The sequence below is a fragment of the Suillus discolor genome (genome assembly GCF_016758755.1).
Source record: "Suillus discolor strain FC423 chromosome Unknown F5147scaffold_38, whole genome shotgun sequence".
Classification (NCBI taxonomy): domain Eukaryota; kingdom Fungi; phylum Basidiomycota; class Agaricomycetes; order Boletales; family Suillaceae; genus Suillus; species Suillus discolor.
This window is the reverse complement of record NW_024541285.1, coordinates 255,728-281,269: the sequence shown is the minus strand read 5'-3', so window position 1 is coordinate 281,269 and position 25,542 is coordinate 255,728. Positions and strand designations below refer to the sequence as shown.

The 25,542-nt window shown below is 46.3% G+C and overlaps 6 protein-coding genes across 6 annotated transcripts; 4 read left to right on the top strand and 2 right to left on the bottom strand.

Annotated features, from left to right (window-relative positions):
* Window positions 1-1,185: 1,185 nt before the first annotated feature.
* On the top strand, window positions 1,186-2,616 carry F5147DRAFT_242070 (uncharacterized protein). The gene is made up of 15 exons (XM_041428797.1): window positions 1,186-1,476; window positions 1,529-1,549; window positions 1,602-1,628; window positions 1,681-1,701; window positions 1,751-1,777; window positions 1,830-1,850; window positions 1,900-1,926; window positions 1,979-1,999; window positions 2,049-2,075; window positions 2,128-2,148; window positions 2,198-2,224; window positions 2,277-2,297; window positions 2,347-2,373; window positions 2,426-2,461; window positions 2,515-2,616. The coding sequence occupies exons 1-14, from the start codon at window positions 1,402-1,404 to the stop codon at window positions 2,447-2,449; spliced, it is 387 nt and encodes a 128-aa protein (XP_041291257.1). The 5' UTR covers window positions 1,186-1,401; the 3' UTR covers window positions 2,450-2,461; window positions 2,515-2,616.
* A 2,859-nt stretch (window positions 2,617-5,475) lies between these two features.
* On the bottom strand, window positions 5,476-7,163 carry F5147DRAFT_746449 (glycosyltransferase family 15 protein; the record flags this gene model as incomplete). The annotated part of the gene is made up of 11 exons (XM_041439845.1): window positions 5,476-5,525; window positions 5,577-5,745; window positions 5,792-5,892; window positions 5,946-6,038; window positions 6,087-6,149; window positions 6,199-6,272; window positions 6,321-6,373; window positions 6,422-6,452; window positions 6,556-6,699; window positions 6,749-7,068; window positions 7,119-7,163. The coding sequence occupies 11 exons, from the start codon at window positions 7,161-7,163 to the stop codon at window positions 5,476-5,478; spliced, it is 1,143 nt and encodes a 380-aa protein (XP_041291256.1).
* Window positions 7,164-9,633: 2,470 nt separating this feature from the next.
* F5147DRAFT_527218 (uncharacterized protein) lies at window positions 9,634-10,032 on the top strand (the record flags this gene model as incomplete). The annotated part of the gene is made up of 1 exon (XM_041430018.1): window positions 9,634-10,032. A coding segment is annotated over one exon (399 nt), but the record flags the coding sequence as incomplete, so codon positions are not given.
* A 3,879-nt stretch (window positions 10,033-13,911) lies between these two features.
* On the bottom strand, window positions 13,912-17,780 carry F5147DRAFT_654169 (uncharacterized protein; the record flags this gene model as incomplete). Its single annotated transcript, XM_041433848.1, has 11 exons — window positions 13,912-14,235; window positions 14,287-14,421; window positions 14,470-14,709; window positions 14,755-14,781; window positions 16,040-16,066; window positions 16,126-16,920; window positions 16,963-17,069; window positions 17,124-17,194; window positions 17,440-17,587; window positions 17,640-17,652; window positions 17,703-17,780. The coding sequence occupies 11 exons, from the start codon at window positions 17,778-17,780 to the stop codon at window positions 13,912-13,914; spliced, it is 1,965 nt and encodes a 654-aa protein (XP_041291254.1).
* A 478-nt stretch (window positions 17,781-18,258) lies between these two features.
* Window positions 18,259-21,649, top strand: F5147DRAFT_746448 (uncharacterized protein; the record flags this gene model as incomplete). The annotated part of the gene is made up of 14 exons (XM_041439844.1): window positions 18,259-18,553; window positions 18,614-18,732; window positions 18,766-19,137; window positions 19,187-19,322; window positions 19,368-19,388; window positions 19,452-19,638; window positions 19,822-19,879; window positions 19,936-20,111; window positions 20,170-20,266; window positions 20,332-20,791; window positions 20,876-20,926; window positions 20,982-21,115; window positions 21,140-21,331; window positions 21,395-21,649. 14 exons carry the CDS (start codon window positions 18,259-18,261, stop codon window positions 21,647-21,649), a joined length of 2,553 nt encoding a protein of 850 aa, XP_041291253.1.
* A 216-nt stretch (window positions 21,650-21,865) lies between these two features.
* F5147DRAFT_805686 (uncharacterized protein) lies at window positions 21,866-23,542 on the top strand (the record flags this gene model as incomplete). The annotated part of the gene is made up of 7 exons (XM_041443352.1): window positions 21,866-22,124; window positions 22,178-22,239; window positions 22,293-22,366; window positions 22,416-22,850; window positions 22,905-23,028; window positions 23,076-23,266; window positions 23,317-23,542. The coding sequence occupies 7 exons, from the start codon at window positions 21,866-21,868 to the stop codon at window positions 23,540-23,542; spliced, it is 1,371 nt and encodes a 456-aa protein (XP_041291252.1).
* Between the last annotated feature and the right edge of the window lie 2,000 nt (window positions 23,543-25,542).

Here is a 25,542-nt window from a genome sequence, read left to right as displayed (position 1 = left end):
AGTGTTTGACCGGCCAGCGCTTTAGCAAAGGTTGTTTGTTTCTGTCGTACAACGTTCTACCCCACAATTTAGACTATGGGTTCCCGATAGTGTTTCGGGCAAAACTATTTTGTAGCTCTGCCAGCAGAGCTGGTAGACCCTGTCAGAACTATGTTCTGCCAGCGTGTCAGATAGCAGAATATGTTGTTTTCATTGTGCTAGAGGTACGAATTACACGGAGACGACCATTAATGAGGAAGCACTGCTTCCCTCGTCACCATCACCCAAAATAGCTGAATACTTCCGAGTCTGACCGGGTCACCCAAGCGCCAAGTCACTATAATTTGTATGTCAAGGACCCTAGTACATTGACAAGACTATACAGAGCTATAGCATGTGGCCCGAACTAGGTATTTCAGAGACGCCTTCGTAAGTGCAAACAGTTTAGAATCTGGAAGGTCCACGGCGGTCGAGTCCATTGGGAGGCAAGCACAGAGGACGAGAAAGCCGGTTGAGTCATAGGCGAGTAACACCTTCAAAAGGGATGACAAAACCGGCCAGCCCGTCAGTGCACGAGACAGGCGAAAGCCCAAACCATCTGCAGCTGATCTTCAGGCAAGTTTGGAGATCGCTACATAAACTGACGTGTTCAAGATGTGTGACTAGTCGTAAAATGACCTCATAAGTTGTATATATGGCATGACGATTAACTGACAAGTTTTGCACAGACTCGGATTCGGACAGATCTACGGACCCGCACTCAGCCGGACGGATCGGACTGCCGGAAATGTGGATTCCCAGACTTGCTGTAAAGCCAGCTAAAGGTTTCTTCATAAGGTGTTACAGTGCTTCACGACGAGTTTCTTGCGGACAATATTAATTACTGCATTCTACAGTGTCCGTGAGGTCCACCAGTCTGTTGAACTTGGGAGAAGTAGCATTTCGATGAGGGTGTTCAGAACTTCAGAAACTGGCCTCCAGACTTGGTAGAGTTTTAGAGTGCGTCGATTCACATTATCATACATCACTGATACATTAAACTGCATGGTCCAGAATCATGGCGCGAACCTTCAGTATGTCATCCAATGGTGATGCTTTTCTTCGCTCGCGAGTTCAAATCGAACACAACTGTTTCGGGAATTCGTATTTTTAGCAGTCCCGGGCCGGACTGTGACTAGTAACTTCTATCAACTTGTTTGCTCACTAGCATTAAGACTGTCTAGCTCATCACGAATCTTGCAATACCACGTATACCTTGATGGCCAACACCCGTGGACGAATACCATCGAACTTTCTTGAGTCACTGATTCAATGCCAGCAGTCCGACCATATCCAACATACGCCTTTACATCAGTATAAAATAGACAGTACCAACATTCAAGTGGCCAACAACCTCTCTACAAGTAAAATCAACTGAGCATCATGTTTATCCGCCTCTCTACTGTTCTCGTTATCCTCCTCGGCCTGACGGCCCTTGTCAGCGCTGGAGCGCCAGTGGTAAGCCTCGCCTCGTCTTTAATCGTATCATAATGTCACACAATGTCCACAGGATGCTAGAGCAAAGGCCCTTGTAAGCCGTGCCTCGCGTTAAATTGTATCATACTCTCATACGATGTCCACAGGAGGATGAGAAGCGTAAGACGCCTCCTGTAAGCCCTGCTTCGCCTTAAATCATACTATATTCTCATACAATATCCACAGGATGCTAGAAAGACTGCTATCGTGAGCCTCGCATCGCTTTAGATAGTATCATTCTCATAAATGTCTACAGGAGGACGAGAAGCGCAAGACTCCCCCTGTAAGCCTCTCTTCGCTTTAAATCATACTATATTCTCATACAATATCCACAGGATGCTAGAAAGACTGCTATCGTGAGCCTCGCATCGCCTTAGATAGTATCATTCTCATAAATGTCTACAGGAGGACGAAAAGCGCAAGACTCCCCCTGTAAGCCTCTCTTCGCCTTAAATCATACTATATTCTCATACAATATCCACAGGATGCTAGAAAGACTGCTATCGTGAGCCTCGCATCGCTTTAGATAGTATCATTCTCATAAATGTCTACAGGAGGACGAAAAGCGCAAGACTCCCCCTGTAAGCCTCTCTTCGCTTTAAATCATACTATATTCTCATATAATATCCACAGGATGCTAGAAAGACTGCTATCGTGAGCCTCGCATCGCCTTAGATAGTATCATTCTCATAAATGTCTACAGGAGGACGAGAAGCGCAAGACTCCCCCTGTAAGCCTCGCCTCGCCTTAAATCATATCATATTCTCATACAATATCCACAGGATGCTAGAAAGACTGCCATCGTGAGCCTCGCATCGCCTTAGATAGTATCATTCTCATAAATGTCTACAGGAGGACGAAAAGCGCAAGACGCCTCCTGTAAGCCTCACTTCGCTCTAAATCGTATCATATTCTCATGCAATGTCCTCAGGCTGCTCGCATCACAAATTACTAGGCCGGGGTTGAGGTAAGCTTAGCTTCGCATCAGATCTCACCTTGTCGATCTTACAATGTGCATAGCTGATTAACTTGCATGGTCCTCTTGATGCTGCTTGACCGATGCACTCGTACCTCACTCCCACCAAACGCACAAATGTGAAAGAGATTATCAATAGTTTTGCCGACTTTCAAAAATTGCTGTTTAATGTTGTAATTCCTAGTGAATAACAACCACTGTTTCTGTTTCTTGGCTGGTGAATTCTAGCAAGCTTATCACGCGTACATGCAAGACCTCTAGCCGCGTGTTCAGTCTGACCTAGTCCCGTTTACCCATGTCAGCGCAAGAACTTTGTTCAGGTACACATGGCTCGCAGCATCCGGGCAGATTCGCATACCAGACAAGGCGAGTTATCGCGAAACATACCAAGCAATGACCCTCGGTCCTGTCCCATTGCAAACAATGAACGTAAATGCCAACGCTAACATGAATACTAATACTCCGATTGCGAGTAGCAGCCATGAAGAGATATTGATGATTCAACTAGCCCCACTCCGAGTCGGGGATGACGAGCCTCAGGAGTATGTCTTCGATTTTCAAGACGAACAACTTGCAGGAGAGCCACAGCATCCAGTCAAATGCCGAACAACCACTCGGCTCCAACGTAGAGATATACCCTGTGAGCTGGCTTGCTCAAGTGAATGACTGAATTGCGTATTACTTACTACCGCGTACAGTGCTGCGCTGAGCCAGCGAGGGAAGATGACGATACGCATTTGCATTTCCGGGCCGCTGATACCGCAGGATATTCGACACATGCACCTCCGTGAGTGTCGCAAGATTAGAGCAAGGCCTCCCTTCGATGAGAACCGATTTGACGTCCAAAAGTTCATCGACCATTTATTTACTAGTGCTAGGAGCAGTGACGGTAAGTCCGAGTCTCCCTGCTCCAGATAGGTGCCGGTTACAAGTTGATGGTGTCCGCTCCCATGAGGTTATGATCACACTATTGAGGTTAGTAGTAGTTCGCGAGATCAAGGAAGGTGGTACCAGGGGGATTTTCGGATTCTATGATGTGGCACGGCGAGATGAGTAAAATCGATCTCTAGACTTCTTTTATTTGTTTTTCGCGCTGTCCTGTGGCAAGTTCTCCTGGTGATGGTCCTGTGAGGGTCAAGTTGGAGAGCGAGCGTTACGGGTTGTTTGTTCCCATGATTTCACGTATATCAGGGATTCGCCACTCTTCATGCATGGGATTAACGGAGCCGATAAGGTAAATGGGATATCGCACGACACCAGATCGCGTTGTTCCGAATATCCACGTGGACATGTTTCATCTAGAGAAAGGAATGAATTGAATTGGATTGAATTGAATTTCGAATTACACCATGTTCAAACTTGGACAATCGTCGTCGGTCAAGGGTATAAATTGGGTGTTGGCCTATCACTGTATGCGCGCGCGAAAGTGGGCATAAGCATTATCGAAGCGTGTATGTTCGAGCGTGCTTGAAAAAACCTATTGTGGAGAAAAATGTGCGACATACGATGAGCAGCGACAAACCCACCATGACTGCCTCCAATCACGAGCTGTCTTCTTTCCTCTGAAACGTCCCTTTTAATAAGTTCCCTGACGCTTTCGGCGACATCTTCGAAGTTCATGCTCCCACAGTGCCCGAAGGGTGTCTATTGTGTGAGTAATTAAGTGATGGAGGATTGTAGTCTGGAAGTTGTGATTTGGTAGGGGAGAGAAAGAGCGACATGCATCCTCCAAGCGCTAATGCGACAACAGCCGGAACAAACGCAGTAATGCGGGATAGTGATGCACACTGGTTTCGAGCCACCACCTGTGGAAGCTTTCTTAGATTGGATGAGGAGTGTTTCCGCCGGTGCGCGGGTGGTGATGTATACCAGAAAGAATTTTCGTGCTCTCAGGCGAAGGCGGAGTTAAACAAGACTATTCTTGAAATCACTTTAAATCATCGCCTGCGTATGTTTCACCGCGCTGATCTGCTCGTCTTCGGCGAGACCTTAATTTTGAGCGATGCAACACAACGTTCCGGTTCGTGGAGCTGAGGTGTCTTGGCTATGAATGGTCTGTCGAGGATGTGGAACTGTACGAAATGGTTGCATGATTACGCAATAATATGTCACGGTGGTATGATGTTTGGAGATTAGTTTATGACCATTATTCATTATAGGAATATTATCACTATCTGTTGCATGGGCCATAGCTTCGCGCGGAAGACACGACAGGCGACTCGTCACTGTAAGAATGCGACTAAAGAACAAGTCTATAGAGAGACATAGTAAGAGAGTGACGAAACATAAGTGAAACGGAATACATACCTCAGCGTGATTGAGAGAACCGCTGAGGTATAAACAGAAAGAAACAACGAGTATATAAAGTACAGTAAAGAGTCCGGTATGCCAAAGGATGAAGTAGGAAACGATGACGAAGGAAAGAAATGATGACAAACGATGACGATGTTGAACTTCCTACAGTCACATCAGGAAGATCACCACCAGCGAGACGGGAGGAACCGAAAAACGATGACAAAACAGAAGACGACAAAGTTGCAGTCAAACGCGATGAGGATGAACAGCTGAGAGATGTGTTTCTTGATTATATGGCGAAGATAACGTTCAGAGTTCAGAAATAGGCAGCCCAATTCTTCGTGTATATATCCGCCGTCTTCAAGTTAGACTGGCGGTATACGGAAGTCCTACTACTACCCATTATGGATGTGACGCATACTAATGAGCGTGCACGTCATACAATTACTCAAACTAGAGGTGTCTTTATGATTCCGTGAGTAAAAACCAGAGTAATCATGGATTATAAGTTCATACCTTGCAGTACCAATATATTCGCAATACATACGTAAGTCAAAATCACATCATTGACTAGGTGTAGTACAGTTCATCGTGAATACGCCCCTCAGAGGTAGACACTGCAGATCGTGGAGTGCGGCACCTATAGTGTCATATAGGGACACATCACTCACTGCTAAGAACATACATCATGACGGCACTGATGTTTCGGTCTACGAGAATAGCTTATCATATCGGTCAAGGCATGAATATATCTGATAGTCTGAAGAAACCGGCTTCAGTGGTGGTCCAACATTTGTATAGAAATACTTGCCGACACTCTCATCAGGGTCGCACCAACATTTTCCTTTCGTGTGCACATCTCCCTGTGGACAGTGCTCGAAGGGGTCATGCTGATACCCGATGTCATTGAAGAAGTGAATTTGTTCCTTCTTCGCGAACAGTGCAGCTCCAATGCTGTGAACTGGTGCATCTCCCCAACGCTATCCCAAATGAAACCATGTCCCAAAGCGTGCAAACAAGGCTCACCTCATAATAGAATCCACCCTGCTCATCAAGATATTCGAAGAATTTCGAGTATGCCTCGCCTCGCCAGAAGTCAAGATCTGCGATTTCGAAGTTGCTCCAGACTGGCCACGTGATTTCATTAGCCTGGGGAACGTCGCGATGTGCAGTAACCTACAGTGACACAGACTGTAGGACTCTCCGCCATCATCAGAGAGAAATTCCATCGCATTTCCAGGAGTCACGGAGTCAGGATTAGCATCAATGAAAGCTAGAGGAAGGTGTGATTGAAATCATAGTAAATGCCGAATACGCTTACACTTTACAACGTCCCATAGCGTTGGGATGGTAGCTGGGATTTCGGATATTGCTATGGTAAAGCCTGTCGATGTTTGAGACTAGTTTATGATTTAAAGCATCTTTTGATTTACCATACACCTTCTTTTGGTCTTGCATCATGAGAAAGGGATCATAGTCCACGTCGCAGAAAAGCTGGATGTCTGGCCTGATTGGGGAAGATAAGATCGCATCTCCTTCGGCTGCGTCCACTCACTCGACTCTCCAATAGTACCGGTACTTCTGCAAGAGCTCGTGTCGATAGAAGAACTAAGGACTAGTGAGATGACTTCGCCAAGACGCATCACGATCGCGTACGCCAGAGTTGAAGCGACACATATTCCGGTATCTAGGAGCAGTTAGTCAGAAGCAGCGACGGTAACTTAGCATACGCACGAAACGCTACCTGAAAAATTGTCACGCTACATATACGCTTAGAACTGTAAGGTAACCTACCTCCGTAAATCACATCGTTCTTCACCATGTCATCGCGAGACTTGCTTGCTCGTTCTTCATCAATCCACGATGGTTGATGCCAATGGTCGGATGGGATGAGACCGAATTCGACCGTGGCATTGGTCAAGGCCCGTATGTGGCTTTATGGCCTGTTAGCAGTTTCAAGAATTCGAGCGTAAAGGGGCGCACTCTTGGAAGCTCTGCGTAAAGGGCTCGTCGTTGAGGAAGACATAAGGATACTGGAACTTCCTGTTGAACCTATCCTCGAGTTGCTTCATACTGCTCATGATTCCCCAAAGCTCAGAGTTCCGTACAAGTACGACGATTGAGGCATTCGCTTTGCGGTCTTGTAAGTGCATGGGCGAATCTGGCTTGCAGTACTCGTCGGGCACGGGTATTTTGTAGAGAGGGTTTGACTTTGGACCAGTCCATTTTTCTGCGATATTTGAGATGAATGTCGCCTTTCCGTATTCCTCATACGTAAAGCTCATAATGTAGTGAATTGAAATCTGTTCCAGTGTCAAGCTAGGTAAATTGTCCAGTTGACATGAACACGTACAATAACGCCCAAGACAAGCAAGATGTAACGCATCGGGGTCATCATCTTTCCACGATAGAACGAAAGCCAACTTGATGGTAAATGCAGGAGAAAAATGGAGAGGTAAGACTGCTGTTGGTCACGGTGGAAGCATTATCAGCCGCAAACACCCGTTGCTCAACTGCAGCATGAAAGTTTTTCCCCGATTCAGAGCTCCACGTAGTTTGTCCCCTCCATCTCTTCTCGATGCTCAGTCTGGAAAAGATATCAACACACAAACCGCTACATATCATCGTGCCTGCTCAATATATGTAGTCATGATCGTGAAGATATGCATTACTAGGATCAAGGGCAGAAACAAATAATGCGCGCCACTGGAGCCTGATCGTGTGGATCATAACCTGGGTCTAGATGCATCTTCTCGAGGGACTGACAGACGATGCCATCATGGAATAAAGGAGAAACCGACTTACAGGATGTCGGCATCAAGTCGAAGGAGAATTCTGCAGCGTTGGATGCCACCTATACTATGGCTTCAATCGGCTCTTATTGTATTATGCGTGTCTTACATACACACGAGCGCGTACACACCAGAGATCGCAGCATGGGGAGTACCAGGCCCTGGAAATTGCTCTAGAGGTCTAATGCCGATATTCCGCAGCTCTGCTTCTTGGCGAGTTCCTCGATAGCCTTGTCGCTCAAGGAGGGCGAATGCAGCGAGTGCTTTTACCTTCACATGGATGCGGGGGCTTGTGCAGATTGTCTGTGTTGTGGGTAGCCTTCGTTTGGGTCACGATTTATTTGCATATCAAGAGTCTGAGGGGGCTGGGGCGAGGGACTTGAGACTGGGGTTGCGTGCCCAGATGGCCTGTAGTAGCCACTTGCGCCGGAGTTTGGGTAATTGATAGATAAACTGAATTCATTGGACATGTGTGTAACATATGTGTGGATGATGGGTAGGACCTATAGTGGTCTTCTCAAGATATTATGAGGGCCCGAGTGTTGTGGGCAGAAGTCTGCCATTCTGCCAATGGTTATTGCCAAGCGGCAATTGCCGGCAGTAGGTCGAGGGCCTTTGGGCAGCTGCGCCATGGGAAGGGGAGGGGTAGAACCGTTTTTGCAACTCCGCCAGATCGTTTGAACCTTTTGCTTACACGTGACATCTTCTCGGAGTTTTGCCCTACTAAAACGAAGGTTTTACTCTAAGACGAAGGTATTCAGCTCAAGGACGAGACCGGGACACGCAAATTCGAGCAATAGACAGTACCATTCGTAGCGTGAAGACCTTGTGATGAGAACAAAGGGAGGAGCCTCAGGAGCATCACCCCGATTTTCAAGACGACCAACTTGCAGGAGAGTCGCAGCATCCAGTCGAACTTCGAATGCCTATCCACCATCCCTCGGCTCCAATGTAGAGATGAGATATACCCTGTGAGCTGGCTTGCTCACATGATTGACTGAATTGCGTATTACTTGCTGCCGCGTACAGTGTTGTGCTAAGCCTGGACCAGCGAGGGAAGGTGACGATACACATTTTGCATTTGCGGTCCGCTGATCCCTCAGGATATTCGACATGTGCACATCTGTGAGCGTCGCAATGTTAATAGCAAGGCCTTTGTTTGATGAGAACCGATTTAATATCGAAGAGTTTATCGATCATTTATTTACTAGTGCTAGGAGCACTGAGCAGTGACAGTAAGTCCGAGTCTCCCCGCTACAAGAATCAAGATAGGTGCCGGGCACTGCTGGCTGAGGCGTTGCGGGTTGATGGTGTCAGTTCCCATGATCTCAGGCATAATCAAGCATAGTACTATTGAGATTAGTAGTAGTCCGCGAGATCGAGGAAGGTGATACCAGGGCCTGTATATGATTTGAAATACACCGGAATATGGCAACATTCTCACATACTGACTGTTACACATAGACAGCTGACAAATGGTATAAAAACACCTTCTTGACGTATCTCCACAACCCCAAGCTTGCACGCGGTGATATTAGCCCCACTCAATTCCATTTTATTTTTCTCATTTTATTTTTTAGCGAGTGAGTGTAGATTGCTGTGGGGAACAAGAAATAAAATGATATAATGGACTGCAGGTATGTTGTTCAGCACTCATCATTGCGGAGTTTCAACAATGCGAGCGCGGGGATGCTACTTGTCTCCAGTACCTACAATCATCAATGCATCATACGTCATGGCACATCTACGATGTCTCGGACGCAAGCCCCTAAAGCACCATCAGTCTACAGCTAAACAACTTGAGTTCCTGGCCATTGCACAACTGGCTGCAGCAGAAGATGATGACAACGAACTTCTTGGCCTTGCACTGGCAGCACTGGCCGCAGACCATAGATGGAAATCGCTCAGTAAGAAATATGGCATATGTGGAGAATACAACCACCCAAAATCTAAGGATTTCTTCGATATTCTGCTTGGACACTCTAGTGAAAGACAATTCAAAGCTTGGTTTTGGTAAAGAGACTGTTCACTGATGTGTTCCATCTTCTCAAAGACTAACTACAACTGATCAATAGAATGCACAGAGATTCGTTTTGGCATCTCCACAACTTGATATCTGGTGACCCGATTTTTGTTTCGACCAGCAACCGTCCTCAACGCCCTGTCTATTACCAACTAGCCACGTTCTTATGCCGTTTGGGTGCCGAGAGTGGGCTCAAAACTGCGGGCGTGATGTCAATTGCAGAGGGTTCAGTATACATCTATTGCTATCGAGTTTGCCAAGCAATTCAGAATATCCGAAGTGCTCATCTAGCTTGGCCAGGCGAGCAACGGAGGCAGTTTCTCTCTGCAGAAATGGCTGGCTGGGGTTTTCCTGGTTGTATTGGCATTGCTGACGGCAGTTATATTTGTCTCGAAAACAAACCAACAGAGAATGGGTTTGCATATTGGTGCCGCAAAAAGTTTTATGCAGTATGTCTCTGTATCGTTGCTTAATACTGTTTAATAGTTGAATTCTCGAATCAAATGTTAGATTATTGTTCAATGCCAAAACAAATCTCTGTGCATTCTATTGATCAGTTGTAGTTAGTCTTTGAGAAGATGGAACACATCAGTGAACAGTCTCTTTACCAAAACCAAGCTTTGAATTGTCTTTCACTAGAGTGTCCAAGCAGAATATCGAAGAAATCCTTAGATTTTGGGTGGTTGTATTCTCCACATATGCCATATTTCTTACTGAGCGATTTCCATCTATGGTCTGCGGCCAGTGCTGCCAGTGCAAGGCCAAGAAGTTCGTTGTCATCATCTTCTGCTGCAGCCAGTTGTGCAATGGCCAGGAACTCAAGTTGTTTAGCTGTAGACTGATGGTGCTTTAGGGGCTTGCGTCCGAGACATCGTAGATGTGCCATGACGTATGATGCATTGATGATTGTAGGTACTAGAGACAAGTAGCATCCCCGCGCTCGCATTGTTGAAACTCCGCAATGATGAGTGCTGAACAACATACCTGCAGTCCAATATATCATTTTATTTCTTGTTCCCCACAGCAATCTACACTCACTCGCTAAAAAATAAAATGAGAAAAATAAAATGGAATTGAGTGGGGCTATTGCTTCCCTCATCATCACCCCAATTAGCTGAATATGAATACGAATTTCTGAATCTGGCTGTATTTGACAGGTTCACTCTAATGTGCATTTCAAGGACCCTAGCACATTAATGACAAGACTATACAAAACTATAGCCTGTAGCCCGAACTAAGTATTTCAGAGATGCCTTCATGAGTGCAAACAGTTTGGAATCTGGAAGGTCCACAGTGGTCAAGTCCATTGGCAGGTAAGCACAGAGGACAAAAAAGCCGGTTGAATCATAGGCGAGTAGCGCCTCCAATAGGTCGGATGACCAAACCAGCCAGCCTGTCAGTGCACGAGACAGACAAACTTAGCCCAAACCATCTGCAGCCTTTCAGGCAAGCCTGAGGCCAAGCTTGGAGGTCGCTACATCAATTGACGTGTTCCAGATGTGTAACTAGTCGAAAAAATGAGCTCATATGTGGTATGGCATGACAAAGTTGAAATCTAACTGATAAGTTTGGCACAGATGAACAGATCTACCAACCTGCATGGAGACTGCCAGAAATTTGGATTCCCAGACTTGCTGTAAAGCCAGCCGAGGGTTTCTTCATAAGGTGTTGCAGTGTCTCATGACGAGTTTCTTGCGGACAAGATTAATTGCTGCATTCTACGGTGTCCACCAGTCTGTTGAACTTGGGAAAAGTAGCATTTCGATGAGGGTGTTCAGAAGCTGGCCTCCAGACTGGGTAGAGTTTTAGAGTGCGTCTTTTCACGCTATCATACACCACTGATACATTAAACTGTGTGATAGTCTAGAATCATGGTGTGAACCTTATATTATCCACTTTCTTCACTCAAGTTCAAACCGAACACGGGTTGCAGAACAATTTGTAACTACTTTCAACTTGTATTTTGCGCTCGCTCACTGGCATTAAGACTGTCTAGCTCATCATGAATCTTGCACTACCACGTATACCTTGATGGCCAAAACCCGTGGACGAATACCATCGAACTGTCTTAGTCATTGATTCAATGCCAGCAGTCCGACCATATCCAACATACAACTTTACATCAGTATAAAACAGACAGTACCAACATTCAAGTGGCCAACAACCTCTCCATCAACTGATCATCATGTTTATTCGCCCCTCTACTGTTCTCGTTGTGCTCCTCGGCCTGTCAGCCCTTGTCAGCGCTGGAGCGCCAGTGGTAAGCCTCGCCTCGTCTTTAATTGTATCATATTGTCACACAATGTTCACAGCATGCTAGAGCAAAGGCCCTTGTAAGCCTCGTCTCGCCTTGAATTGTATCATGTTGTCATACAATATTCACAGGATTTTGAGAAGCGCAAGGAAACCCATGTACACCTCTCCTCGCTTTAAATTGTATCATACTCTCACAATACAATGTCCTCAGGCTGCTAGGACTGCTATCATTGTGAGCCTCACATCGCTGTAGAGACTCATGCCTCTCATTGTGCAATATGGCAGTTTTCACTGGGGAGTACATGGCACGAACTTGTAGCATCACTCTGTGTGCTACCTGCAGCTATCTCTATATGAGGCGCAGCTTTCCCGCACAACGCGCGCCATGCGCGCGTACCTTTCCCGCGCTTCACGATGTATATGCGCGCGCGCTTTCCCGCGCTTGAGCGCCCTATAGCGCCAGCCATCCGGAAGCATCCATCCACTGTCCACCAAGTTCCCTAGTGCGTATATTTCCATTTCTCACATTTGCATATTGTTCCATCTTTATTTTTATCATGGACCCTTACTTACATATATCTTTACATACCTTACTCGGTAGTGCTTCGGCTCCGCATGACAGCGCTTAGGCGCCATACTTAAGCGCCAGCAGTACATACTTACTTACAGACTTACTCTCCCACCAGAACGACAGAGGACTTACTGGTCACTACCCACTATTTACCTAGCAGAACATAGTAGAAATCTATTTGTTTACACCTTGCATCTCCCTTCTCTTGTCTTACATCATATTATCACCTAAGCAAACTCACTCTTACTCTCTCTTGTTTCCGCATACACGCGCGCGCATTCCCGCGCTTCGCGCATTCTCGCGCCTTGCGCGCACCTGCGCTTTCCCGCGCTTCGCACTGGCCAACCAGTAGCGCTTTCAGCGCATACCTCTAGATCCTTGCTGCACTCGCTTCCCCTTTAGGGTCGAACGCACTTGTCATCTCAAGTATAGCAGACTAGGCAACGCACGACCTTACAACAATTATAGATACAGTCAGGAGCACTGTTCGTGCCTCGCTGTATCGTCGAACCTTCATCGCCTTCAATCATATCACGTTCTCATGCAATGTTTCCAGGATGACGACAACGAGAGGCGCAGGGCAGCCCCCGTAAGCCTCTCCTCGCTTTAGATTGTATCATACTCTCATAACATAATGTCTTCAGGCTGCTAGGACTGCTATAATTGTGAGCCTCACATCACCTTTGATCATATCATGTTCTCATGGAATGTCCCCAGGATGATGATGACGAGAAGCGCAAGTAACCCCCTGTAAGCCTTGCCTCTTAAATTGTATTATATTCTCATGCAATGTCCTCAGGCTGCTCGCGTCACAAACATCAGAAGATGCCAAAAAATCCTGGACCTCACTTATCCACCTGAGGAGCCTGAATTCAGCATATCAGTAACTTCAGACATCCAGATTTCTTCTGGAATCTGTAGCGTCCATTTCTGAATTCAGTCATCCAGTTATTCAGACTGATTAGACTTTCAGTCATTATAATCATCCAGTATATCAGATGTTCCAGTGAGTTCAACCACTCAGGTCATCAGCCATCCAGTTGTTTCGACATTCCAGACTCATCAGTTCTTCAGTATACTAGGATGATCGGCATAGCAGGTATTCAGTTGACCAGGCTATCAGGTATTCCAGCATAACCAGTAGACCATTATTCCAATAGAACAGTAGCCCAGTAGCTGAGTATTTCAAGTCCACAGTTCTATAGTAGCCTAGTAATCTAGTAGTCTAGTAGCCGAGTATTCCAAGTTCATAGTTCCATAGTAGCCTAGTAATCAAGTAATCTAGTGGTCTAGTAGCCGAGTATTCCAAGTTCACAGTTCCATAGTAGCCTAGTGTTTCAGTAGACTAGCTTTGCAGGAAATCAAATATCCCAATGATTTAAGCATTCCACAGTGGCAGTCAATTCTCAAACAACAGTCTATCAGTCTGCCCAAGCACCAGAATACCAAACAAAACAGTCCATTCATAGCTGTAGTAGACCTGACCATACAAATTTCTAACCTACTACTCAGACTTGGACTCGGACTTGGACTTGGACTTGGACTCGGACTCGGACTCGGACTCGGACTCGGACCCGTAACATAAAGCCCTTCCTGATAATCCTGCTCCACCTGTGTAACATTGTTGAGCTCGTATGGACTTGGGCTTATGGGCCCCAATGAAGTGCGCAGCTCCTTCGAGTATTTTCATCCATGTGTGAGGTTTGAGTTTGTCGATGGATTCAAGGACCTCTTGTGTTGGAAGATTCCACATCGCCAACAAAAATTTATCATTGAATGAGTCCTGGACTAATTCACCTGTAGCCCATTGCTTCCATGCTCTCTCGACCTTGTGAATACACGTGAGACAACTGTCGAGGAAGACATAAAACAAACATACCGCGACAGTTGCGAGGGCAAGTGCAGCTTTGGGGGACGAGGTCTTCCAGAGGCCATCAGGTATCGCAGCTATACTTTCGAGATAGAAGGCAAATGTATCGAGGATTGTCTTGTGCTGAAATGGCCCCTTCCCTATCTAAAACACCAGTTAATGAATTTGCTCAGTTGAGAGCTAGCCACTTACTGGATTCTCAGAGTCGCTCTCGTCAACATTGGCCCACATGAATGGGAAGATCGGAGGTGGAGCGTTTCCTCTGCCTTCATCATCATGAAAGGCCTGAGTTTGGGGGATGGCCCATTCAACGTATGCTTCAATTTCAACGGGTGTATGAAAGCCTGTGACCTGCTGTGAGATGAAGGCCATCACGGCCTTTTCGCCACATGTTGCGAACATGCTGCGCCAGTCGTACGTGCATTGCTTGATCTGCAGGAACATGAGTAGTGAGAACATGGAAAACAAGCTGCTTACTAGGAAGAACACCGGATCATTCTTCTTCTGGAGGGTGTGTGAGTGACCTGTAAAACAACGGTCCCAAAGTTGTTGCGCATCTGGAACTCGATCTGCTATATCCCAAGGCTCTTCAAATTGTGCAATGAGCTCGAACCACATTGGCGTAAAAACCGTTGAAGGTTCAACGATACAGCGAGGCACGAACAATGCTCCTGACTGTATCTATAATTGTTGTAAGGTCGCGCGTTGCCTAGTCTGCTATACTTGAGATGACAAGTGCGTTCGACCCTAAAGGGGAAGCGAGTGCAGCAAGGATCTAGAGGTATGCGCTGAAAGCGCTACTGGTTGGCCAATGCGAAGCGCGGGAAAGCGCAGGTGCGCGCGAGGCGCGGGAATACGCGCGTGTATGGCGCGAAGCGCGGGAAAGCGTGCGCGTGTATACAGATATGAGAGAGAGTAAGAGTGAGTTTGCTTAAGAGATGATATGGTGTAAGACAAGAGAAGAGAGATGCGAGGTGTAAACAAATAGATTTCTACTATGTTCTGCTAGGTGAATAGTGGGTAGTAACCAGTAAGTCCTCTGTCGTTCTGGTGGGAGAGTAAGTTTTTAAACAAATATGTACTGCTGGCGCTTAAGTATGGCGCCTAAGCGCTGTCATGCGGAGCCGAAGCGCTACCGAGTAAGGTATGTAAAGATATATGTAAGTAAGGGTCCATGATAAAAATAAAGATGGAATGATCAGCAAATGTGAGAAATGGAAATATACGCACTAGGGAACTTGGTGGACAGTGGATGGATGCTTCCGGATGGCTGGCGCTATAGGGCGCTACAGCGCGGGAAAGCGCGCGCGCATATACATCGTGAAGCGCGGGAAAGGTACGCGCGCATGGCGCGCGTTGCGCGGGAAAGCTGCGCCTCATATAGAGATAGCTGCAGGTAGCACACAGAGTGATGCTACAAGTTCGTGCCATGTACTCCCCAGTGAAAACTGCCATATTGCACAATGAGAGGCATGAGTCTCTACACCGTCCTAAAATGACGAATTGTTCCAGGTGGAAGATCCTCGTTCTGAAAATTTTGGCTCAGTTGGCATTTACAGTGGCGCATCTTTCCTTGGACATGAGCGGTGCTGCCACTTCGATCAAAGTCTGTGTCATTATCACGGTCTGTGGCATTGTCATCAGCTTCACAGGTCGCTAGTCCACGTCACATCGAAGACTTCTGCTTTGACTTGGCGTTAGCCGTGGATGATGTCTGTGAATTTGAACTTAGATGATTAAGCATGAAGGGGACATCACTTACCTTGGCAATGGCGAGGGCCATCATACCCTGTAAGTTTAGTGTAAAAATGTTAGTTTGTATTTGCGCATGTAAATGAATACAATTACCTTTGACTGGGCGCTATTTGTGGAGAGCTTATCTTGTGAAATTTGAATACATGTCTTGAAGGCATAGTGCTTGAGGGACTGGACACTACGTTGCCTGGAAGAATTGGGTTTAAGTTGTATTTTATGCTCCATAGTTTTGCGGTTGTTCCTGTCCTTGTGCCTCAAGTCACAGTCTTCCCCGTTATCCATACTGACATCCCTATTCTCCTTCACAAGAGTATCACTCCAATCACTAGCGTTATCGTCAACGTCGCTGGGGTTATCATTGTTGGGACCCTCAATGTCGCTGGGACCCTCACTGTTGCTGAGGCGATTGTCAATCTCAATGGCATTATTGCCAATGCTGTCAACGGTGTTATTAGTATGATCCATATCGTGATTGGAGCTGGGCTCTGGGTCGACTTTGGATCTCTTGCTAGGCTGGGCAGACATTGGGGCGTCCATGTCAACATCAGACCTGAACTTAGAGTCACTGTTCTTGAGCTGAGTGGACGATGGGGCATCATTGTCAGAAGAATCGAGCAGTACGGTGAAGCGAAAAAGTGACAGTGGCACTGTCCGTCGTGCGGTTCCTTGTGTCTTGCTCTCCGATAAGCTCTGTGATGATGTCCTATCTGCACCGCTTAGAGACGGATCAGGCCATACTCGATCTCCTTGCTCCTTCGACACACTTGACGAGGTGGCGGGCCATTCTGGTATGTCATCAGTACTCGTTTGCCTCTGTGCCTCCCCTACACTGCCTCGAGGTGAAACACCACATGTTGGAGCTCTTTGAGATGACGATTTCTGCTCCATCTGAGATAAGGCAACAGTTTGAAACAAATTGACGCGACCTACAGAAATAATTGGCTTCTGCGCCTTGATGATTTCGACGTCTGGAGGAACATCAGGGAGATCAGGATGATCATCAAGTCCTGAGAAGGGATTTACTGAGGTGTTCCTGCCTGAGTTTGTGAAAATATACTAGATGTGTCAGAAAGATGCCTTAAATCACATACCTGATGTGCATGAATCTGCGGACAAGCTGTTTGGAGCTGGCTGTGAATGCTGAACTAGTGAAGCTATTTTTCTGTAGGGAAAAGCAGGTTTCTTGTTGTGATTTGGCATGCTAGCTTCCACAATGGAAGACCAGCCAGGGATGACACCAGATGTAGCTGGTTGAGAGGTAGAGTGAAAGGTTGACACTGCTGAGGCTTTAGTCTTTTTGGAGGGACGTCATCTAAAATAGTTGATTGGTGCGCGTATAAGGTCCATGGTGGTAGTGAGGGCAATTCATGTTTAAGCACTGATTAATTTCAAATAGAGATAGCTTACTCAACGTCATCAAACTCTGAGTCATTGAATGTGCGTTTGGTGAGCCTCACATTCTCCTCGCGACTATCCTTTTGACTTTGCGTTGCACAATTCCCATTTGCAGTGTCCTTGAGGCTTGCATCATCATCTTGATTCATCGTGGTTGTGTCTGTGGTGTGTGATTGCAATTAACAGTAAACAAAAGTAAGGTGCACACTTACCCCTTGTATGATTCTGAGTCATCAGTTTTGTTGTCTTCAATGGTCTGGTTGTTTTCAGCACACTGGGTCCACACGGTTGACGTGCCTCCGCTCTATCTTGAGTTTCTTTGGCACGTATCGCCTCCTCCATCTCGACGACATTGTTGGATGTCTTACCCTTACTCTTTTTCTTAAGGTCAGCTGCCTTTTTCTTTTCCTTGAGGATCTCGTCTCGCGATCAACGGAGAGGCGGCCGGTCGACTAATCCTGGGTGAGCATGCTTGTTTGCTTTACGAGTGTCCACCATGCTGATGTGTCTATGTGCAGTAATTTAATGGTAAAATAGCAAGTTTGTTTGCTGACCTACTATATACATGTGAGTGTGGAAATTTCCAGTATCAAGTCCTAATTTTCCCCGTCAGTTTTTGGTTTATTTTATTGCAAAGTCGGCTAATTAGTAACCCAGTGCTCCTCAGATCAACGCAAGCCTCAAGTACAACACTTGCGAAGTCACTTCTTGTGACAAGAACACATTGCATACATTTATTCGGTATGTAACTAATATTCGTCAAAAACACACATGAAACTAATTGCCCTCGCCGGTGTATAGGGCATAGGTAATCTCCATCTTGCGCGGATAATGCCTCAACGACCTACCTACCGACCACGCAAGTTTTTCTGCACCAACCCTATCAATGCTCAGTGTCGCAAGGGATTTTTGACTCATGCAGGCCTCGCCAACCACAGAAACACTGTGCACACCAATTTAGTACTACCCCCTTCTCGTATCCCTCAACACCAACCGCAGCCCACGGAGCATCATCACTTCGACAACAATGTTGGTCAACAACCCGACACAGATGTCGATAGCAGGAGCGACTCCAACAATGCACCTCCGCTGAATGCATACTTTGTACGGCACTCTGTGATTGATGGTAAGTAATCGTTAGTGACTATTGTCTGGTCCAGTGGCTGACCATTCATTGTCCATACAGGAACTCCTTGTGATATGGATGGCAATGACCTCGATGGATCACAACCTCTCCCTCACGAGAAGCCAAAATCACCATGGCATCCATTTTCCAATCGAGGTCACTTCTCCCTCGCTGATTTCGTCTTTTGACATAACGAAATGCCGGGGACTCAGTTTGACGAGCTGATGCACATCTGGGCCGAGGTCAATGGGAGTGAGGGCGGAAGTGGGAAGCCCCCTCCATATGCTAACAAAAAAGACCTCTATGATACCATTGATGCGATAGATCAGGGCGACGTACCCTGGCAGAGCCTCACCGTCCAGCATGGCGACGCGAACAGTCTCACTGGTGACCCGTCAGCACCTCAATGGAAGCTTGCTGAATATGATGTGTGGTTTCGGGACCCACGTATGTTGCTGCGCAACCAGTTGTCAAACCCTGACTTCAAGGATGGTTTTGACCATGCTCCACGCCAAGTGTATGGTAACAACCATGAGAGGGTCTTCGGTGATTTCATGTCTGGAAATTGGGCGTGGAACCAATGTGTATGTTGAATAGCTAGCAATCCTATAATGTATACTAACGACCTCTTAGAATGAACTGTCAGAGGACCCCGAATGTCACGGCGCAATGTTCGTTCCTGTCATCTTGGGTAGCGACAAGACGACCGTGTCAGTTGCAACTGGAAACAATGAATACTATCTGCTGTACATTTCAAACGGAAACATATGTAACAATATTTGACGCGCTCACGTTAATGCTGTTAGCTTGGCAGGGTTTTTGGCTATCCCTAAATGTAACTAGTAGTTCGTGTACTATTGGACAGACAGTTTTGATAACCATTGTCCTTCTCATTCAGCTGATCGAGAACATCAAAATGATCAAGAATTTCGCGACTTCCGCTGTCACTTGTTCCACAGGTCACTGAAGGCAATTCTCTCATCACTTCAACCCGCAATGACTACACCAGAGGTGACATTATGTCCTGATGGACATTACCGTCGCGCAATTTATGGGCTCGGACCATATATCGCCGATTACCCCGAGTAATGTTTACTTTCCTGTATTGTTCAAGGCTGGTGCCCGAGGTATGCAACAATGTCTCTATACTGTTTATTTTTTTCAGATGCTGATTTTGCGGTTTTGATTAGGTGTACTGCCTCAAGAAAAGACTTGGATGAGAAGAATGCAGGTCACCTCTGAACACATGAATTCACTGAACTATTGAGGGACACGTATGCATGGAAAGTGTTATGGGACAACTGGGGGATCGTCGATGATATTATGGTAAGTACTACTATCTCACCTCCGACGAGACATTGCCAATTCATTAAGTGTTTTAGCCATTTACAGCCTCATTTCCTCAGGCAAATATTCATGAGTTGTTGTCACCCGATCTGCTCCACCAGGTGATTAAAGGTTTGTTCAAGGACCACCTTGTTACCTGGGTCGAAAAATATTTGGCGAAGACATTCGGAACATCTAAGGCTGCAGCAACGATGGCTGAGATAGATCGAAGGTACGTATCTCAATCAAGCTACTATATGTGATGTACTCATGTGCTTCTATCATATCAGAGTTTCTGCTGCTCCGTCGTTCCCTGGTTTAAGACGCTTCCCTGAAGGTCGACACTTCAAACAATGGACAGGTAATGATTCAAAGGCCCTGATGAAGGTAGCGGTGTTGATTCACTATGATAGCTACAGTTGAACTAATATACTATTATTTTGTTATACTAGGTATTTCTTCCTGCGATTACCGGCCTTGTTCCAGATCAAATGGTCCGAGCCATTTCCGCTTTTATGGAATTTTGCTATCTCACACGTCGTTCTACCCTCAGTGAGGCTGACCTAGATGCACTGGACGATGCTTTGGCTCGGTTTCATAAAGAGCGCAACATTTTCATTGACTCCGGTGTCATGCCAGATGGAATATCACTTCCACGCCAACATGCCTTGACACATTATCAAACACTTATAGAGCTTTATGGTGCCCCAAATGGCTTGTGCTCGTCGATCACGGAGTCGAAGCACATCAAGACCGTCAAGAAACCCTGGAGGCGCTCGAGTCGTCACCTACCTTTAGGTCAGATGCTCTTGATCAACCAGCGACTCAATAAACTTGCCGCATTCAAGTCTCACCTTGCTGCCCACGGATTCCTAAACCCAGCCTCATTGGAACCTGCTGACATTGATCAAGGTGACTTCGAGGATCCTGATGATGAGTTTGATCCTGAGGAGGCTCATTTTAGAGATGACTCCAATCTTTAAGATGTTGAGCCAGATACTGAACTCACTAGGATTCAAGCATCTGTAGAACTGGCCCAGACTCGAGGTAAGAGCACCGATGATTTCTCTACTAGCAATATAGTACTTATGAGAGTACTCAGCAATGGAGTACCCTCATCGGCTTCCCAAAATTGCTGCATTTATCAACTGCCTGAATCTTCCTGAGCTAGTGGGCCGCTTTCTATACAATCAGCGCAATCCAAATGCTTCCATTCAAGCAGCTGATATAGTAGATGTCAGTGTTCTTCCAGTTATCAAGGGGAGAGTAGATGTCTTCAACTCGGCTGTTGCAACATTCCACGCTCCAAGTGACATCTGTGGAGTTAACACAATGCAGCGCCAGCATATTCACAGCTGCAGGTCTTGGTACAATGGTCCTGCTCGACATGACTGTGTATTTGCTGAAAAAGACCCCTCTCTCCCCGGATTTCAGGGCCTATATGTCGCTCAAGTCATCCTCTTCTTTTCTATCACTTATCGTGGTCAGCTATATCCATGTGCGTTGGTTTGTTAGTTCGCTCCTATTGGCAATGAGCCATGTAAATCCACTGGCATGTGGATGGTAGAACCTGAATTGGATGACGACAGCGGTGAGCGGCTTGTGTCCGTCATTCACTTGGACAGTATCATGTGTGCAGCACACCTGATAGGTGTTTATGGTTCACAAGACATTCCCCATCATCTCAAACACACTGATTCTTTGGTTGCTTTTTCAGCTTACTATGTTAATAAATTTTCAGATTATCACGCTTATGAAATCGCTTATTAACCACTAGGAGACTGTACACTATATGTTGGTCTTCCTTACTATACTACTATTCTGTACAGACTGTACTATGCTCCACAATAGTCTCCTCACAAGTGCTGGCATGCTGGACACGGCAAACTCCGCAACTCCTTTGACAGCACGGCTCGGAGCTTCTGAAGCCGCATTTGTATATATATAAGCAAGCTAGCACATAGTAAGGTGCCAATCAGGCTTATCATGCCAACCTCCCTTACTCTACCACTCAGAGCACAGAGTGTTTACTATGATTGCAGTCAAGCATGGAAATCTCAGCCCTCCACACCACAGCAAAAACAATACTCCCCAACAAGCGGCCCTCCACTGGTCAAACATCATTCAACACCCTCGGCAAACTGCTTGGCCATTCAATCTAGTACAGACACCTGCGCACAATTTGAAACTAGTCTTCAAATTTCGACACTCAGAGAGCCATCAGTTCATGAAATCAATAAAGGTGGTAGGTTTTTTACTGTGTGTAGTGTTGTATCCTTTGTTAACCTTCTTAAACAGTTTGGCGCAAGAAAATCGTTGCTGAAATCAGAGGGCGAAGACATGGAGTCCACGATTCCCAGGTATGAGAATATTCACACGATAATTTTGCACAGGCCTGGGCTGACTCGTGCAGAGCTTCTCCCATGTGTCAATCAATGACTATGAATATATTGCGGAAGCCATCGCCAGTGATGATGATCAGTACAAGTAAGTACTAGTATTATCCGATAATCGCCATCTAACACCTTGCTTTCAGTCTATCATACACCCCCTCATCCTCACAACTTGTTGTAATCCTGCCTAGCCCAATTCACGAGAATTTTCTGATGCCGTTGTGCAAATCCATGGATGCTGTATTTGCATCCATGGGTATCGCCCCAGAATACGGTGAATTCATGATCCAAATGAACTCCACCCTTAACGGGTGTGGGACGTCAGGGTCCCAAGCGAAACCACTTGGCCAGCCTGACATACTTGTTGAGTTCCACGATAAAGAAAGCGAACGGCTACAACTGTGGGGAACTGAGGTGTCCTACTCTGAGACACGAGAAGATGTCTTATTCAAACTCCAAGATTATGTCGACGGTGCCCTGAATATTGTCGCCCTCACGTTGTTCGATATCAAGGAAAATATACGACACTTACCGCCAAAGGAGTCATCAAAGATGTTTGATACGTTGAACGAGGTGGAGTTAGTAGTGCCATTCCAAAAGTGGATTCGCAAGTACAACAAACCATTTCCCAGACTGGTCACCGTGTTTCACCACAACTGGGTGTCCGCAGTTACAGTCACTGTCACTACGTGGCTCCGTCGCCCTGCCGGACAACTTGATCTGAATGACCACGATAATGAGTTTTACCAATGTGCGGTGAGTGGTCTCCCTCATCAAGTAGTATCGTCTGACATCAATAATAGGAGCTGACTCCAAACGCTGACACCACCAGCCTTGCAAACGTTCAACGTTTGTTTCAACACACCCTGTTGAGAATTCAGGATATGACCCTCAATCACATTGATCAGCTGGCAGCCGAAGATGCTGCAGAGGAGTCTAGCAGTGACAAGTCCAACAGTGACAAGTCCAACAGCGATGAGTCCAACAGTGACGAGTGCATTTTTTCAAAAATCATGCTGCTGATTGCTTACCTCGTCTTAATAGACCCTCCACAGCTGTCGTGGACCCTTCACTACTGGCTTGTCGCACATGGGTTCCTCTGGCGTTGCTCTTCGATTGGGAGACGGTGATGCCTTACTTGCAGAGGGGGTTGAAGCAGACTGGATACGATCGATATTCCTCTTGGCATGAGAATCTACTCAAACACAAGGCACTGGAGATGGAAAATTCGTTGGGTGGTGGATCGACCAAGAGGAGCAGGAAGGTTTGACGACCACGGCATACTGCAGCCCATCACGAAAGAATGCCAAATTGTAGTTCCAGCCGCGTCTCCGTTACATCATTTTTTCATCGCTTTTTTCTTCATTGTTGTGTCGCGCATTGTTCTACTACTAGTACTATAACTGTTGTAGTACTACTGTAGTAGTAGACTCGGACACTGTCCGAGCCCATGTACTATTCTTGTCACTGTTACTACTAGAATCATGATGACGATCTTCTTGCATAGTATCAGCAGCTGAGTGTAACATGGTCAGACCGCCGCCGTGCATAACCGTTACACCAAAAGGTGAAATACTGAAAGCTTATGTTTCAGTATCAGTGACGGTATATGTACTGATTATGAGAACTCAGGTAAGCCAGCGTGCTTACACTGAGGTGTCAATATCTGCTTTAAGACTAGTACTAAAATCTGGGAGCTCTGCAAAACTAAATGTCTGAACTACTGGGTGTGCTGGGCGACTGAAATGCTCCTGTATCGTTGAACTACTGAATGACTGAATGTATCTGAACAATCTGGGACATCTGGACAGGATAATGTCTGAACTACTGATCAACTGATCAACTGATCAACTGAATCAATCTGAACTACCTGAACCACTAAATGTCTGAACTACTTAGTGACTGAGTGAGACTGGGACAACTGAGGGAACTGAATGTCTGGACCACTGTGTATCTTATTGATCTGATTCACCGGGGGGACTGGATGTCTGGACTACTGTGTATCTTATTGATCTGATTTACTGGAAAGAGTCTGATTTCAGATGTTCAGGTACATAAGTTGTATAAGTTGATCCAGGTTTTTTTGACATTTACTGATGAATTACTAGGTCGACGTAAGTCCAGCTTCGCACCAGATCTCACCTTGTTGATCTTACAATGTGCATAGCTGAATAACTTGCATGGTCCTCTCGCTTGATGTTGCTTGACCGATGCACTCGTACCTCATACCCACCAAATGCACGAATGCTAAAGATTTCTTAAATACTCTTGCCGATTCTCAAATTTAGTTCAATTTCTTGACATGTTGTAATTCCTAGTGAATGACAACCATTGTTTCTGTTTCTTGGAGGGTAAATCCTAGCAAGCTTATCACGCCCACATGCATGACCTCGAGCCGCGTGTTCAGTCTGACTGAGTCCCGTTTACCCATGTCAGCGCAAGAACTTTGGTTCAGGTGCACATGGCTCGCAGCATCCCGACGGATTCGCATACCAGACAAGGCAAGTTATCGCGAAACATACCAAGCAATGGCCCTCGCATTGCAAACGATTAACGTAAATGCCAACACTAACATGAATGCTAATGCACCGATTACCAGTAGCAACCATCAAGAGAGATTGGTGATTCAACTAGCCCCACTCCGAGTCGGAGATGACGAGCCTCAAGAGTATGTCTTCGATTTTCAAGACAAACAACTTGCAGGAGAATCACAGCATCCAGTCGAACGTCGAACACCTATCCACAAACCTCTCGACTCCAACGTAGAGACATACCTTGTGAGCTGGCTTGCTCACGTGAATGACTATTACTTACTACCGCATACAGTGTTGCGCTGAGCCAGCGAGGGAAGATGACGATACGCATTTTGCATTTCCGGGACGCTGATCCCTCAGGATATTCGACACATGCACACCTGTGAGTGTCGCAAGATTAGTAGTAAGGCCTCCCTTGGACGAGAACCGGTCTGATCCATCGACCATTTATTTACTAGTGCTAGGGGCAGTGATGGTAAGTCCGAGTCTCCCCGCTCCAGATAGGTGCCGGTCGAGGCATTACGAGTTGACGGTGTCAGCTCCCATGATCTCGGGCATGAGCACACTATTGAGGTTAGTGGTAGTCCGTGAGATCAAGGAAGGTGATACCGGGTCTGTATCCACTCTGAGAGGTGCCGATGGCCCGGTGAGTACTTATGATGCGGTACGGCGAGATGAGTAGAATTGGTCTCTAGACTTTTTTCGCGGTATCCTCTAGCCAGTTCTGTCAGTGATG

Excerpts from the sequence above, each read along its gene's own strand:
- F5147DRAFT_242070 (XM_041428797.1), top strand. The coding sequence starts at position 1,402 with ATGTTTATCCGCCTCTCTACTGTTCTCGTTATCCTCCTCGGCCTGACG. Across the intron at positions 1,851-1,899 it reads ATGCTAGAAAGACTGCTATC|GAGGACGAAAAGCGCAAGAC; the intron begins GTGAGCCTCGCA and ends AAATGTCTACAG. Across the intron at positions 2,076-2,127 it reads AAAAGCGCAAGACTCCCCCT|GATGCTAGAAAGACTGCTAT; the intron begins GTAAGCCTCTCT and ends TAATATCCACAG.